The sequence below is a fragment of the Neofelis nebulosa genome, chromosome 8 (genome assembly GCF_028018385.1).
Source record: "Neofelis nebulosa isolate mNeoNeb1 chromosome 8, mNeoNeb1.pri, whole genome shotgun sequence".
In the NCBI taxonomy this organism is placed as follows: Eukaryota; Metazoa; Chordata; class Mammalia; order Carnivora; family Felidae; genus Neofelis; species Neofelis nebulosa.
Window position 1 is genome coordinate 113,493,161 of NC_080789.1, and position 18,034 is coordinate 113,511,194.

General features: G+C 33.7%; 1 protein-coding gene across 7 annotated transcripts in view; it reads right to left on the reverse strand.

The window, feature by feature from the left end:
- The window catches only part of LOC131483416 (coiled-coil domain-containing protein 7-like), a 282,146-nt gene that overhangs the window by 195,656 nt on the left and 68,456 nt on the right, over positions 1–18,034 (reverse strand). For all 7 annotated transcript variants that reach the window (XR_009247653.1, XR_009247654.1, XR_009247648.1 and 4 more), the window contains 3 exons: positions 16,376–16,451; positions 7,358–7,388; positions 6,376–6,465 (listed from right to left, as the gene is read on the reverse strand). Coding sequence is in view for 1 of the 7 variants with exons in the window: in XM_058681527.1 (XP_058537510.1) it covers positions 6,376–6,465; positions 7,358–7,388; positions 16,376–16,451 (197 nt within the window). In the remaining 6 variants the exon portion in view is untranslated. The remainder of the gene's footprint in view (positions 1–6,375; positions 6,466–7,357; positions 7,389–16,375; positions 16,452–18,034) is intronic.

An 18,034-nucleotide genomic window follows, 5' to 3' on the forward strand; every position in this document is an offset into this window, starting at 1 on the left:
TACTTGTAATTTCAGTACATAATGGAGAGAAGAAGTGAGCAAAGAAAATAAATATTTGAAGAAACAATGGACAATTTTTACTTTCAAATTTGACAAAACTTTATGCTCACAAACCCACAAAAAATATAAGGAAAACTAGTTCTAAGACATATGATAATAAAATTATAAGCAATGATGAAGATAAAATCTTAAAAGCAGAGGAGGAAAGTAGATTATATATAAAATAAAGTGGACAGCAGACTTTTCAGAAACAATGCAAGCCAGAAGATAAAAAAGAAACTCTTTAAAGTACTAGAAGAAAAGAACCAGCCAACCTAGAATTCTTCGTCCAGAGAAAATATGTTTTAAAACTGAATACAAAAGAAAAAAGTTTTTTCAGAATTCAAAAAGTTGAAAGAATGAATCAGCTGCAGACCTGAACAACAATAACAAAAATTATGAAGAATCCTTTAAGCACAAGAAAAATGACACTAGACAGAAATAAGGAAATATACAAATTAAAGACCAACATAAATGATAATTAAATGAGTAAATAAATATAAAGACTGTTTTCCTTATTATGTAAATCTCTTTAAAAGGTAATAGTTTACAGCTAAACTAATAACAATGTGTTGTGCAGCTTATACCATAGTAGTAAAATGTATGAAAATAGTGGTACTCAGGCTGGAAAAGGACAAAGCACATTATCTTAAGGTTCTTAAGTACAGTCTTAAAGGTTCTTAAGTAAAGTTTTAAAACAAGACTGTAAACCCTTTACTATAAAACAAGCAATTGAGCAGCAAGTTAAAAAGTAATAAAGATTTTGTTACCTGGAAGTGTGGTGCTATTGTAACATATAACTAAAAATGTAGAAGTGGTTTCAGAATTGGGAAGTAGGCAGAAGCTGAAAGAATTTTATGGAGCATAAAAAAAAATATTTAGCAAATTATGAAAAGAAGAAAAATATTTTAACCTGATGAACAATATTGAAAGAGAAAGAAAGAGCAGGCAGAATGACCATAGAAACAAGAATATTTCCTTTTAAAATCAGGAACAAATGAAAAATACCTACTCTCATCATGTCTATTCAATATCATTCTAGAGGTCTTTGCCAGTTTAGCCAGGCAAGAAAAAGAAATAGTATTACAATTGGAAAGCAAGAAAATTTAGGCTATTATTAGTCACATATACTTTGGATACAAAATTAAGTAAACAAAATTTATTACACTTCTCTAATGACAGTTTAAAAGATAGCAATTAAAATAGCATAAAAATCTGAAACATTTATACTTTATACAGCAAGGCTGTCATTCAGAATAAAAGGAGAGAGAAAGATTTTCCAAGACAAGCAAAAACTAAAGGAGTTTTGTGAATGCTAAACCAGCTCTACATGAAATGTTAAAAGGGACTCTGAGTAGGAAAGAGAGACCAAAAGCAACAAAGACTAGAAAGGAACAGAGACAATCTATAGGAACACTGACTTTACAGGTAATACAATGGCACTAAATTCATACCTACCAATAATGACTGAATGCAAATGGACTAAATGCTCCAATCAAAGACATAAGGTATAAGAATGGATACAAAAATAATACCTATCAATATGCTGCTTACAAGAGACTCATTTTAGAACCAAAGACATTTCCAGATTGAAAGTGAGGGTACAGAGAACCATTTTTCTTGCTAATGGATTTCAAAAGACAGGTGGAGTAGCCATACTTATATCAAACTCAATTTTAAACCAAAGACTGTAATAAGAGATGAAGAAGGGCACTACATTATAATAAAGGAGTCTACCCAACAAAAAGATATACCAATTTTAAATATTTATGCTCCCAACTTGAAATCAGCCAAATATATTAGTAAAAAAACACTTAAAGAAACTCATTGATAATAATACAAGAATAGTAGGGGACATTAACAACACACTTACAACAATAGACAGATCCTGTAAGCAGAATACCAACAAGGAAACAATGGTTTTGAATGGCATACTGGACAAGATAGACTTAAAAGATATATTCAGAGTATTTCATCCTAAAGCAGAAGAATACAAATTCTTTTAAAGTGTACACAGAACATTCTCCAGAATTGATCACATACTGGGTCACATATCAGCCCTCAACCAGTACAAAATATTGAGATCCTACCATGGGTATCTTCAGACTGCACAATGCTATGAAACTTGATATCAACCACAGGAAAAATTTTGGAAAGACCACAAACACATGGAGGTTGAAGAACATTCTACTAAAGAATGAATGGGCTAACGAGGAAATTAAAGAAGAAATAGGGGTGCCAGGAGGCTCAGTCAGTTAAGCACCCAACTTCAGCTCAGGTCATGATCTTATGGTTCATGAGTTTGAGCCCTACATCAGGCTCTCTGCAGTCAGCACAGAGCCCACTTCAAATATTCTGCCCCATCTCTCTCTGCCCCTCCCCTGCTCCAGCTCGCTCACTACCTCCCTATCTATCTCTCTCTCTCAAAAAAAAAATATAAAACATTAAAGAAGAAATTAAAAAATGCATGGAAGCAATGAAAATGAAAATACAACAGTCCAAAACCTCTGGGATGCAGCAAAGGTGGTCATAACAGGGGAGAATATAGCAATACAGCCCTTACCCAAAAAGCAAGAAAAGTCTCAAATACACAATCTAACCTTATACCTAAAGGAGCTGGAAAAAGAGCAGCAAATAAAGCCTAAAACAAACAGAAAAAGGTAAATAATAAAGATTAGAGCAGAAATAAATGAAATAGGAATTTAAAAAAAAACATTAGAACAGATCAACAAAACTAGGAGCTAGTTCTTTGAAAGAATTAACAAAATCAATAAATCCCTAGGCAGACTTATTAAAAAGCGAGAGAGAGAGAGAGGGAGGGGGGGAGAAAGGACCCAAATAAATAAAACCTCAAAAGAAAGAGACATCATGACCAAACACCACAGAAGTACAAACAATTAAAAGAGATTATGAAAAATTATATGCCAACAAATTAGGCAATCTGGAAGAAAATGGATAAAATTCCTAGAAACATATAAACTACCAAAACTGAAACAGGAAGAAATATAAAATTTTAAAAGACCCATAACCAGCAAAGAAATTGAATTAGTAATCAAAAATCTCCCAACGAACAAGAGTCCAGGGCCAGATGGCTTCCCAGGGGAATTCTATCAAACAGTTAAAGAGTTAATACCTATTTTTCTCAAACTGTTCCAAAAAATAGAAACGGAAGGCAAACTTCCAAACTCATTATATTAGGCAGGCACTACCTTCATTCCAAAACCATGCAAAGACCCCACTGAAAAGGAGAATTACAGGCCAATATCCCTGCTGAACACAGATGCAAAAATTCTCAAAAAGATACTAGTAAATCAAATACAACAGCACATACAAAGCATCATTCACCATGATCAAGTGGGATTTATTCCAGGGCTGCAGGGTTGGTTCAATATTTGTAAATCAATCAACATGATACATCACATTAATAAGAGAAAGGATAAGAACCATATAATCTTCTCAATAGATGCAGAAAAAGCATTTGACAAAATAAAGAATCTATTCTTGATAAAAGCCCTCAAGAAAGTAGGGATAGAAGGAACATACTTCAACATCATAAAGGCCATATATGAAAGACCCACCACTAATATCATCTCAATGGGGAAAAACTGAGAGATTTCCCCCTAAGTTCAGGAACATGACAGGGATGTCCACTCTCAACACCGTTCAACATAGTACTGGATGTCCTTGCCTCATTTTCATAAAGAAAAAAAGGCATCCGAATTGGCTAGGAAGAAGTCAAACTTCCACTCTTAGCAGATGACATGATACTCTATGCAGAAAACCTGAAAGACTCCACCAAAAAATTGCTAGAACTAATACATGAATTCAGCAAAGTTGCAGGATACAAAATCAATGTACAGAAATCGGTTGCATTTCTGTACACCGGTAATGAAGCAACAGAAACAGAAATTGAGAAATTGATCCCATTTACAATTGCACCAAAACCCATTAGATACCCATTAATAAACCTAAGCAAAGAAGCAAAAGATCTGTACTCTGAAAATTAAGGAACACTTGTGAAAGAAACTGAAGACACAAAGAAATGAAAAAATATTCCATGCTCATGCATTGGAAGAACAAACATTGTTAAAATGTCCATACTATCCAAAGCAATCTACACATTTAATGCAATCCCTATCAAAGTACCAACAACATTTTTCACAGTGCTAAAACAAACAATTCAAAAATTTGTATGGAACCGCAAAAGACCCCAACCATCCAAAGTAATGTTGCAAAGAGAAAAAAAAGAAAAGAAAGAAAGAAAAAGCAAAGTGGGAGGCATCACAATTCCAGACTTAAAGCTGTACTACAAAGCTGTATCATCAAGACATTATGGTACTGGCACAAAAACAGACACATAGATCAATGGAACAGAATAGAAAACCCACAATGGACCCACAACTGTATGGTCAACTAATCTTTGACAAAGCAGAAAAGAATAATCAATGGGAAAAAAGATAGTCTCCTCCGCAAATGGTGCTGGAAGAATGGACCACTTTTTTACACCATACACAAAAATAAATTGAAAATGGATGAAAGACCTAAATGTGAGACAGGAAACCATCAAAATCCTAGAGGAGAAAACTAATGGTGTTGGGAAAACTGGACAGTGACATGCAGAAGAATGAAACTGGATCACTTTCTTACACTATACACAAAAATTCAAAATGGATGAAAGATCTAAATATGAGAAAGGAAAAAAAGTCTTGGAGGAGAAACAAGCAGGAACCTCCTTGACCTCACCCGTAGCAAGGTCTTAGTACACACATCACCTGAGACAACAGAAACAAAAACAAAAATAAACTACTGGGCCTTCATCAAGATAAAAAGCTTCTGCACAGTGATGGAGACAATCAACAAAACTAAAAGGCAATTTACAGAATGGAACAAAATATTTGCAAATGACATACCTGATAAAGGCTTAGTAGCCAAAATGTATAAAGAACTTATAAAACTCAATACCCAAAATAAATAATCCAGTTAAAAAGTGGGCAGAAGACATAGACATTTTCCAAAGAAGACATCCAGATGGCCAACAGACACATGAAAAGATGCTCAACATCCCTCATCATCAGGGAAATACAAATCAAAATTACAATGAGGTACCACCTCATATCTGTCAGAATGGCTAAAATTAACAACATAAGAAACAACAGGTGTTGGTGAGGATGCAGAGAAAGGGGAACCCTCTTGCATTGTTGGTGGGAATGCAAACTGGTGCAACCACTCTGGAAAAGAGCATGGAGGTTCCTCAAAAGTTAAAAATAAAACTACCCTATGATCCACTATTTACACTACTAGATATTTATCCAGAGAATACAAAAATAGGAATTCAAAGGGATACATGCACCTCTATCATCAACCAAGAGCCAAATTATGGAAAGAGCCCAAATGTCCACTGACTGATGAATGAATAAGGAAGATATGGGGTGTGTGTGTGTGTGTGTGTGTGTGTGTGTGTGTGTGTGTGCATATATATATATACATATATATACATATACATATGCATACACATATATATACATATATATATACACACACCCCATATCTATATATAGCATATCTATATGTATATCTATATCTATATCCATATCTAGATAGATATATAGATGATATAGATAGATATATAGATATAGATATAGATATATAGATATAGATATATACAGTGCAATATTACTCAGCCATTAAAAAAGAATGAATTCTTGCCATTTGCAACAAGACAGTATTATGCTAAGCAAAATAAGTCAGTCAGAGAAAGAAAAATACCATAGGATTTCACTCATATGTGGAACTTAAGAAACAAAACAAAGGATCATGGGTTAAAACAGAGAGAGGAAAACTAAGAAACAGACTCTTAACTATAAAGAACAAATTGATGGTTACCAAAGAGGAGGTGCGTACAGGACAAGTTAAATAGGTGATGAGGACTGAGCGCACTTGTGATCAGCACCAGGTGTTGCATGTAAGGGTTAAATCACTAAATTGTACAGCTTAACTAATATACTTTATGTTAAATAACTAGAATTTTTAAAAACCTTTAAAAAATAAAATATATTTGAAAAATCTAATTTGTTGATATTTTAATAAATAAATATTTGGCCTAGAAATGTCTTGTGGAATGTTTAAATTTTATGTCTGTTTTTCATAGTATCTGGTTTTAATAGCTAATTTGGTAATTTAGAAAATAGCGTTATTTTACTTTCACAGAATAGCTATTATCTATAATTAATATCAAAAATGTGTTATAAAACATTTAAATATATCTTTGATGTCTGTCCTACAAAAATAAGGCTTTTTAGGTATTCTTCCATTTTCAGACACTAAAATTGAACTAACCTCTGTAGTCTTCAACTTTTGTAGTTCATTTTCCAGCACCAATTTCTCCTCTAGTAACACTTGGAAATTACTTTGCATTTCTTTGTATTTCTAAAAACAAAGAATATAATTTTAGTAATAATGAAAATCATACAGGGGCACCTGGGTGGCTCAGTAGGTTGAGTGCCAGACTTCAGCTCAGGTCATGATCTCACTGTTCCTGAGTTCGAGCCCCATGTTAGACTCTGTGCTGACAATGCAGAGCCTGCTTTGGATTCTCTCTCTCTCTCTAAATGACAATGACTCTCTCTCTCTCTCCCTCTCCCTCTCAAAAATAAATAAATATTTTTTTAAAAAAGAAAATCAGGGGGCGCCTGGGTGGCGCAGTCGGTTAAGCGTCCGACTTCAGCCAGGTCACGATCTCGCGGTCCGTGAGTTCGAGCCCCGCGTCAGGCTCTGGGCTGATGGCTCGGAGCCTGGAGCCTGTTTCCGATTCTGTGTCTCCCTCTCTCTCTGCCCCTCCCCCGTTCATGCTCTGTCTCTCTCTGTCCCAAAAAATAAATAAATAAAAAAAATAAAAAAAAAAATAAAAAAAAAAAGAAAATCATATGTTTCATCACAGAGAAGCTATTTGGGCACTTAATTATTAAAGTAAGAAAGTCTCCATGAACTCATGAAATAATGAACCATTGATATTAATCTGCATAATGAACTACAATTGGGGCTGAAAGAGGCAAAGGAGCTAGAAGTAACAATAAATGGAAATGTAGAAGAACATGGGGTATTATAGTTCAATATTTTAGAAGTGAAGTGTTTTTGAGTGACAATAAGGTCTAGTAAAATAAAAAAAGACAAAGCTTTCCAGCTCACATATACATAGAAATTTCTTGAATAAACTGAGGAAGCACTAAACCTTTATTGAAGATTATGCATCCTGACAATTTCTAGACTCTAATATTTTCACAGGCAGAGTGCAATTTCAAACTGAGAGTGCTATACTTACATCCTCTAACAAACCTTGATCATTCATAGCTCTGAAAAACAAACCAAAAATATCTGTAATGTATTATCATTTTACATTCATATTTTTATTTATGTAACATACTTATATATTTTCTTTGAAAAAATTAAAAATAATATAAATAATGTTAGAATACACTTTGACCATTATTCCAAAAATCCAGTGCTCTCTCTAGAGATATTATTAGATTTCTGTGTATCTTTTCAGAACCTGTTCAATACATTTATATAATACTACATATATCTATTTGATTCTATAATTTTTGTTAGTGGGTTGGGTGACTGCCTTGTTTTCTTTTTCATGTAAATTACAGCAATGTATATATTGTCCTAAACTTATTATTTTCACTTCACACAATGTCTGAGATCTATTTATATTGGTAAACATAGATGTATCTCACTCCTTTTAAGTACCACTTCTTATTCCATAGCAGGATTTAGCAAACTTTTTCTATAAAGAGCCAGATAGTAAATATTTTAGACTTTACAGGCCAGATGAACTGTCACCACTGCCCAACTCTGCAAAACCAGGCATAAATGATAGGAAAATGAAAGGACTTGGCTAGATTTGACTCATGGGCTGAAGTTTGCCAAAAACTGTTCCAAGGTATGGGTAAACTATAGATTTTTATTTTGGACAAATGAGTTACTTATTATAATCCAAATTGTATAAAGCTTTAAGATATAATTAACATACCATACAATTCACTCATTTAAAGTATACAGCTCAATGTTTTTTCATATATTCACCAAGTTGAGCAACTATTACCACTGTTTAATTTTAGAACATTTTGATTACCTCAAAGAGAAACCCTGTACCAATTAGCAGTCACTCCCTATTCTTCCCAACACTGTCCCCAAACCTGGCAGGCACTAATCTATTTCCTATATCTATAGATTTGCCTATTCTGGATATTTCATACAAATAAAATTATATGTGGTCTTTTGGAACTGGTTTATTACACTTAGTGTACTGTTTTCAAGATTCATCCATGTTGTAGCATATATCAGTACTATGTTCCTTGGTACTGCCAAATATTATTCCATTGTACACATTTGATTTATCCATAATCCATATAGGCATTTAGATTATTTCCACTTTGGGGCTATTATGAATAATGCTACTATGAATATCCATGTACAAGTTTTTGCTTGTACATAGGTTTTCCATCTCTCAGGTATAAACCTAGGAACAGAATTGCTGGGTCATATATTGACATTGTATTTAACATTTTAAGGAACTGACAAACTGGTTTCCATAGCAGACACACCACTTCAATTCCCACCAGCAACGTATAAGGGTCCCAATTTCTCTAAATCCTTGCCAACAATTGTTATTGTCATCTTTTTTTATTACAGCCATCCTAATCGATGTGAAGTGGTATATCATTGTAATTTTTATTTGAAATTCCCTAAAGACTAATGATGTTCAGCATCACTTCATGTGCTTATAAGCCATTAGTATATCTTGCTTCAGAAAACGTCTTTTCAGATTATTTGTCCATTTTTAAATTGTGTTATTTATCTTCTTATTATGCAGGTATAAGAATTATTTATATAGTCTGGATACAAGTTCCTTATCAAATATATGATTTGCGAATAGTTTTCACATTCTAGGTGTTGTCTTTTCATATGCTTAATGTATCATTTGCAGTACAAAGGTTTTTAATTTTATGAAAGTCAACTTATCTATTTTCTTCTCTTTTGTTGGTTGTACTTTTGGTGTCCTATTTAAAAAACCATTACATTACTCAACGTCACAAAGATTTATTCCTGTGTTTCTTCTAAAAGGCTCTTTTGCACATAGATATCCAGTTGCCTAAGTACCAATTATTAAAAAGACTATCCTTTCCACAAATGATATATCCAATAAAGGATTAATATTCAAAATATATAAAGAACTTATACAAGTCAACACCAAAAAATATATAATCTGATTTTAAAATGGGCAAAGTACATGAATGACATTTTTCCAAAGACATAAGCATAGAAAACTGACACATGAAAAGATGTTCAACATCACTAATCATCAGGGAAATGGAAATCAAAACCATGATTAGATATCACCTCACATCTGTTAGAATGGCTAAAATCAAAAACACAAGAAATAACAAGTGCTGATGAGGATGTAGAGAAAAAAAAAAAACCCTTGTGTACTTTTGGTGGAATGCAAGCTGATGTAGCCACTGTGGAAAACAGTATGGAGATTCCTCAAAAAATTAAAAATAGAGCTATCTTACAATCCAGTAATTACACTACTGGGTATTTAACCAAAGAATACACAAATACTAATTTGAATAGTAGATGCACCCCTATATTTATTCCAGCATTATTTACAATAGCCAAACTATGGAAGTAGCAAAAGTCTCCATCAATAGATAATTTGATAAAGAAGACATTTGTATATGTACATATACACACATACAGTGGATTATTCAGCCATATAAAGAATGAAATCCTGCCATTTGCAACAACATGGATCTAGAAGGTACAGTGTTAAGTGAAAGCCAAAGACAGATACCATATGATTTTACTCATGTGGAATTTAAGAAACAAAATAAATAAACAAAGGGAAAAAAAGAGAAAGAAACAAACCAAGAAACAAACCCCTAAATATAGAGAATAAACTGGCGGTTACCAGAGAGGAGGTGGGTGGGTAAATGGCTGAAATAAAGGGGATTAAGAGTACCCCGAGTAATGTATAGAATTACTGAATCATCATATTGTACACCTGAAATATAACACTGTATTTTTATTATACTTGAATAAAAAATTAAAATTAAAATATTTTTAAAAGACTATTAAAAAATTAATTGACCATAAATGTAAGGGTTTATTTCTGGACATTCAAGTTTATTCCATTGATGTATGTAGGTATAACTTTATGCCAATACCACATTGTCTTGATTACTACAGGCCTGTATTAAGTTTTAAAATTAGTTAAATGTGAATCATTCAACTTTGTTCTTCTTAAGATTTCTTTGGCTCTTCTGGATTCCTTGTATTTCCACATGAATTTTAGGATCAGCTTGTCAGTTCATGCAATAAGAAAGCTGGCATTTTGAAAGAGATTGCATTGAATCTCTAGATCAGTTTGGGGAACACTGCCATTTTAAGATTATTAAATCTAACAGTCCATGAAAATGGAATGTCTATCCATTTAACTAGGTCTTCTTTAAGTTCTTTCAATGATGTTTTGTAGTTTTCAGTGCACAAGTCTTACACTTCTTTTGTTAAATTCATTCTTGTTGTCTTTGGTGGTATTTTAAATGGATTTTTTTTTTAATTTCACTTTTGGAATGTTCATCATTAGTGTATTAGATTCCTGGGGCTGCTGTAACAAAGTATCACAATCTGGGTAACTTAAAACTACAAATATTTTATGCTCTCACAGTTCTGGAGACTACAAATCTAAAATTCAGTTGTTAGGGCCATGCTCCTTCTAGAACCTCTAGAGGAGAATCCTTGTTTGCCTCTTTCAGCTCCTAGTAGTGCCTGGTATTCTCCGGATTGTAGTAGCACAAATCCAATCTCTGCCTCCGTAACTTCTTCCCTCTTTCTATACTGTCTTCTCCAATTATTACAAGGATACCAGTCATATTGGATTAAGGGCCCATCCTACCCCAGTATGACCTCATCTTAACTAATTACGTCTACAATGACCCTATTTAAAAATAAGTTCAGGGGCACCCTGGTGGCTCAGTCAGTTGAGCGTCCTACTCTTGGTTTCAGCTTAGGTCATGATCTCACAGTTGGTGAGTTTCAGCTCCACATCAGGTTCTGTGCTGATAGTGTGGAGCCTGCTTGGGATTCTCTCTCTCCCTCTCTCCGGCCCTCCCCTGCTAACTCTCTCTGTCTCTCTCTCAAAACTAAATAAACTTAAAAAATTAATTAATTAGTTAATTAATTAATTCAATATGAGGTGCTGGGAGTTAGAGCTTCAACATAATTTTGGCGGGGGGAGCAATTCAACCCATAACAGTTAGTATATAGAAATACAATTGATTTTTATTTATGAATCTCGTGTAATGCAAAAGATGAATTCATTTGTTTCTTCAAATTGTTTTTAGCAGATCCCTTAAGATTTTCTATACACAAGATCATGACATCTACAAAAAGTAGTTTTACTTCTTCCTTCCCAATATGAACACCTTTCACTCCTTGTCTTCTCTAATTGCCCTGGATAGAACTTGTACTACAATGATGAATAGATGTGGTGAGATGTCCTGTCTTGTTCCTGATCTTAGAATTTATTAAGTCCTTCACCATTAAGTATAGTGTTAGCTATGGGTTTTGGTAGTAGTTAGCCTAGATCAGATTAAGGAAGCACTCTTCTGTTCCTAGTTTGTGAAATATTCCTACCATGAAATGCTTGGATTTTGTCAAATGCTTTTACTTTGTCTAGTAAGCTGATCATGTGATCTTTTTTCTCCTTCATTCAATCAGTATTGGGTATTACATTAATTGATATTTGCATTTAAAACCAACTTTACAAGAAAAAAAAAAAACAACTTTACATTCCTGGGATAAATTCTACTTGCTTGTAGTGTGTAATCCATTTTATATAATACTGGATTCAATTTGCTAGTGTTTTGCTGAGAATTTTGGCATTCATATTCATAACATATTGGTCTACAGTTTTCTTTTCTTGTGATAGTATTGTCTGATTTTGATGTTACAATAATACTCTAGTAATTAGAATATAATAACATTCTTGTCTCACAAAATAAGTTAAGTGTTAACTCCTCTTCTACTTTTTGGAAAAGCTTGTGAAGGGATGGTATTAATTCTTCTTTAAATATTTGCTAGTATTCACCACTGAAGCCCTTTGGCTTGAGCATTTCTTGGTGGAAACTAAATTAAGTACAAATTAATTCTTTTCGATTGTTAAAGTTCCATTCAGATTTTCAAGTTCTTCTTGAATCAATTTAGTTTGTATCCTTCTAGAAATTTGTCCATATCATGTAAGTTATTTAATTTGTTGTCATACAGTTGTTTATAGTATTCTCATATAATCCTTTTATCATAGATTATTGGGCCATACTCCTACTAACAAAAATTGGAATTCTATTTTTTTGCTATTGTCACAAGCATATGATAAGTTCCTTTTTACGTATGTCTCCTTGAACATATTCCTTTATCTAAGATAGATTTAAAACTCTATTTTTTAAGTAAATTTTGCTAAATTGTCCTGGAAAATGGGCAATTCCTATTGTACTGATTTTTTAAAAGTATTCATTGTACTACATCTCCATCAAGATTTGTTATAGGAAAATGTTTACTTGTTGTTAAACCAATGGCAAAAAAAATACATCACTGCTGTTTTGCTCTGTATTTCATTAATCACAAGTCAGACTGAGTATCCCCTAAAACATTTATTGGCCACTTTTTTTTGTTTCTTCCTTAAATTATCTATAAGCTTTGCCTATTTTTTTTTAAGTTTATTTATTTTGAGAGAAAGAGAGAGACACCATGAGTGGGGGAGGGGCAGAGACACAGGGAGAGAGAGAAAATCCCAAGCAAGTTCCACACCATCAACACAGAGTCCAATGTGGGGCTCTAACCCATGAAACCATGAGCAGAAACCAGAGTCCAAGGCTTAACCGACTGAGCCACCCCAGGTGCCCCTGCTTTGCCTATTTTTTAGGGTTTTTTGCCTTTTTTAAGAATTATATATTCCTATTATCACTCCACTCTATTGTACATGCACAAATATTTTCTCACAGTTCACTGCTTATCTTTTAACTTTGATTCCTTTGAATAAGATGTTTTTAATTTTGATAGAGTAAAATGCCTTACCTATATGTACGGTTTTTTTTTCTTACATTTAGGGCTGTAATCAACATTAGATTTAGTTTTTTGAAGGTGTGAAGAAAAAAGCTGTCATTATGTTTTGGCCAAATGGATACTTTTACCTTGCCAGTGCCCTGCCTGGACACTATGACTCCTCCTCCTTTGATATAACTACAACTACCTGTGATACATGTACGGGGCTACAGCTTGAAAAGCAAGACAGTCTACTACCCTTACTTCTGACCCCTATGTCTCATTAGAAAGAAAACCTCATGATGGATTTCTTAATGGGCCTATTTGCCTTCAGGACCACACATGATCCTGGCGATGGGCAATGTTCTCACCAATGTTGACATCCGCAACACTGGACACCAGCTCTCAGCACTCTGTTCACCAAAGAGGTATTATGCCTTCACAAACCGTCCTATTATCCAATCTCTAATTGGAATCCCAATTTTTCCCATAATTGAAGAAAGAACTTTTCAAGGTCCACTGGGTCTATGCTTGCTTTTCCACTTCCCAATATCCACAGAGCAACACCTAGATAGTGAAGTGACCAGACCCTGAAGAATAAGTCTATTAGCTTCCCAAAAGACCAGGATAATTGCCCTGTCATGCTAATGTATAATTCACACACAATAATGAAATACACTTCTTTTTCCTATGTTATCCTATATTAACATGCTCATCACTGAGCATCTCAGTAGCCCCCGCCTCCGTTTTCTGGGAACTACCAGAATCAATATACCCCTCTGAATCAATATAATTTCTGAGAGAGCTCATAGGACCATAAGTCTTTAACTACAGTTGATTGGTCAGTTCAGAAATAGGAACCTGTCTCCAAGTTGCACCAATGATTTTCTCACCTAGGACTTTTAGATTTGGAAAATCCAAATACTATCTTTCAGAGTGACTGAAAGACTAAACCTTAGGAATTGCCAGCAATCATGGATTCCCACCTATAGGCAAAAAATAAACAAAAAAGAAAATAGAAAGAAAGAAGAGATCTGCGCTAGAAGAAAATGAAGCTCATGTAAAGAGGAAACAACAGTATCTTCAAAGTGTTCAAGTTCTGGTTTATAACTGTTTCTGAGATTGAGCCATAGTGCTGCTGTGAGGTTCAGTAAGTCTTTTGCTCGGACTAATCTGAGTTGGGATTTTTGTCCCAAGCACTCAGTCACATGGTAGAAGTTCAACAGAGAATGTTCTAAAAGTTTTAGTATAGTTTTAGCTTTAATGACCTCAGAAATATAAATGCTACAGGGGCGCCTGGGTGGCACAGTCGGTTAAGCGTCCGACTTCAGCCAGGTCACGATCTCGCGGTCCGTGAGTTCGAGCCCCGCGTCGGGCTCTGGGCTGATGGCTCGGAGCCTGGAGCCTGTTTCCGATTCTGTGTCTCCCTCTCTCTCTGCCCCTCCCCCGTTCATGCTCTGTCTCTGTCTGTCCCAAAAATAAATAAAAAACATTAAAAAAAAAAATTAAAAAAAAAAAGAAATATAAATGCTACAGACTTACAAAAAAATTAAACCTTTGAAAGTTTAATTATTTCCATTTCTTTAATATACTTAGTTTTGTGAACTTTGAACAATAAATTAATTTGTTGCAGTCCCTCTGAATATGGAAAATGCTGACCTAAACAAAAAACTTTAACTGAAAAAAAAGTTTAATTATTATTCAGAATTTTTAAATAAGTGTGAAAGAAACATATATAATCAAATTTCAAAATATTTTTTGAACAATTGTATCATTATAGTTCTGAAGTTATTAAAGTTTAAAACTATGCTAAGACTTTTGCCACACCCTATATTTAACAGAATTTTCAAGGATGTGACTGTAACAAGTTGTTAAAGGAAGCATTTACAGAGATCCTAAGCTCCCAGTGATAGTAATAGGTGAGGCAGATGACCATTTGCACTTAAAAAAAGTTGGCAGCCAAGAAAGTGCACTAAAACCTTTCACTGATATAGACAATATAAAAGGGTTAGGAAAGAAGATTTAGAAAGGGTATTTCTCTGCAGGTAGCTATTGGGTGTCTTGAGCCATATCCAAACCCTTGAGAGGAGAATATGCTTGCCCTGATCTCAAGCCTAGTGAGAGGCACTATAAGAAGAATGCTTAGAAAATTTGGTATGTATTATCTGTAATTATGGCAAAAGAAGGCAGTGACAGTCAAGTAAGACTTTTCCTATATACATTACCTTTATTTCCTCCCTTCCCAAATACATGGAGAACAGAAACTGTAATTAGTTAGTCAGAAAGGAGGTAATGAAAAAGAAAAGCTAATCATAACCCCCAGGAGGCACCAGCTGGGATACTGGGTGAGGGGAAAGGGAGAAAAGTCTTAACTTTGAATAAAAATTAAAATATTGACTGTAATATTTGACATAGAATTTTAACTTCCCAATTTGTACAGTGTTTCTAAATTAAATTTAAATTAATTATTAGTTAAAAGTGATCAAAAAAGTCGTGGTCCTACCTCAGTTTTTGTCCAGGAGTAGGAGGAAAATGAGCCCCAATTAGCAAATATAAATGAACCCAAAGTGTCCAAATAAAAACTTCTTTGTGATTTCATTCTACAAGACATGCTTTTTCAACATACCAATTTTGTAACTAATATAATCTTAGCCACCTGAAAGAACTATAGGTAATCCACAGTGACTATTTCTGGTTCCTCATATACGTGAAATCATGTAACTTTGCCTTCTTGTGATTGGGTTATTTTACTAAGTATAAAGTCCTCAAGGTTCATTCATGTTGTACCATATGTCAGAATTTCTTTCTTTTTAAGACTAAAAAATATCCCATTGTATATATATATCACATTTTATTTATCTATTTACCTGTTGGACACTTGGGTTGCTTCCACCCTTTGCTACTGTAAATAATGCTACAGTAAACATGGGTGTATAAATATCTTTGAGACCCTGATTTCAATTTTGCAGGGCATATATCTAGAAATGAAATTACTGGATCATAGGGTAATTGTACTTTAATTTTTTTTTTTTTTTTAGAAACTGACATACTGTTTTCTATTGTGGCTATACAATTTGAAATTCTACATGATTATAATTAAAAATTTTTAAATTATACATATCATAAAAATTTATATAAGAACACCAAACTTTTTTAATAATCTTGTTTCCAATTTTTTTAAATAAATGTATACTTATTTTCATAATTAGGAAAAGGAGTTATTTTAAAAGCTTACCTCTCCAACATATGTGACTGTTTTTCAAACATTTTCAACATGACATTCAATCGGTTAGTCAGTGAACAAGCAGTTTCTATTGTGAAAAAAAGGGAAAACATGCAAAGGTATTACAAATGGCCGAATTTATACCTCTACGCTGATATAACTCACTGCTATATGTGTGAGAACTAGACAAACATGAAGACACAGCAAAGTCACATGTGTATCCAAAGAACAAAATGCTTATGATAAAAATAGTTTCCATTTTATTAAATACCCAATATGTCACTTTGCTACTTTACATTCTTTTAATCTTCAAAATAACCAAAAAAGAAGATATTCTTACCATTTTCAAATAAATAAATTGAGCCTCAGAGAGGTTAAAGCTATGATCAAAACTATGCATCTATTAAGTGACAAAATTGGATTGAGGTCAATGTGTGTGTGAACTCCTTATAACATTGCATAGAAGAGGACTCTAAGATTCTAAGAAAAAACTGCTTTGGATGATGCTGCTAAATCAATAAGGTCTATGGGAAGACCCTAACAAGCCTGTTAAGTTTTCCACCTGAATCAAATAACTCAAAAGTTTAACTAAAATGCTACTTAAAAAGAAACCAGCATAATGAGAATCCATATAATCAATGAACTCTCAGGGTAATAACACAAGATTCTTCAATCTTGTGACAAAAAGCATATGAGAGGACAGTCCCTTCATTAAGTTTGCTGCTAGATAAACCAAACATAAAATAAACATACACGGATAATGTTAAATAATATGGAAGCATTCCACAGTTCCTAAGTATCAGTTATATTTATTTCTATTCCACATGTCAAAATAGTGGTATAAAGAAATATAATAAATGTTTAGGAGCTGAGAAGAGAAAGGAGAAGGACAGAAATCAGCTGAGTCTTAAGGAAGGGACAGACCTTAATTAGTAGGAAGACAAGCAAACATCAGAAATAAAGATAGGAAAAGTAGAAATGTGCAACATATATCATGGGAACCAACTAAGTCAAATATACAAAGAAAACAAGTAAATCAGAAACTGCTTTAGGAGGATCAATACTCCTTAAATATTCAAAGGGTATACTGAAAGAAGTTAACTTTTGAAGAATCAAATTTAGAATTTTTTATAGGCAAGGGAGAATAACATAAAATGTTTCCATAAAATATTATACCATATCACCTTTTTTAACTTTATTTATTTGAGAGAGACAGACAGTGTGCAAGCAGGGGAAGAGCAGAGAGAAAGGGAGAGAGAATCCCAAGCAGGCTCCACACTGTCAGCACAGAACTCGACACGGGACTGAAACCCATGAACTGTGAGATCATGACCTGAGCCAAAATCAAGAGTTGGATGCTCAACCAACTGAGCCACCCAGGTGCCCCTACCATATGACTTTTTAAGGTTAATTTGCTAATAGCATAGGGTGTGATGTAAAATTATGCCCTGGATATGGTAAAGGATTATAAAGAACACAAACTGTTATTTCCATCACACTTCACAAGAGGGAGAATAGGCCCTGCTATGGGCCAATATTCATCTGTTCAAACTCTAATCTCCAATATGATGAGACTTGGAGGTGGGGCCTCTGAGAGGTAATTAAATCAGTAGGCATATGAGATATAAGAGACAACAGAGTCTGCTTACTTTCTCTACTTTTCCATCATTT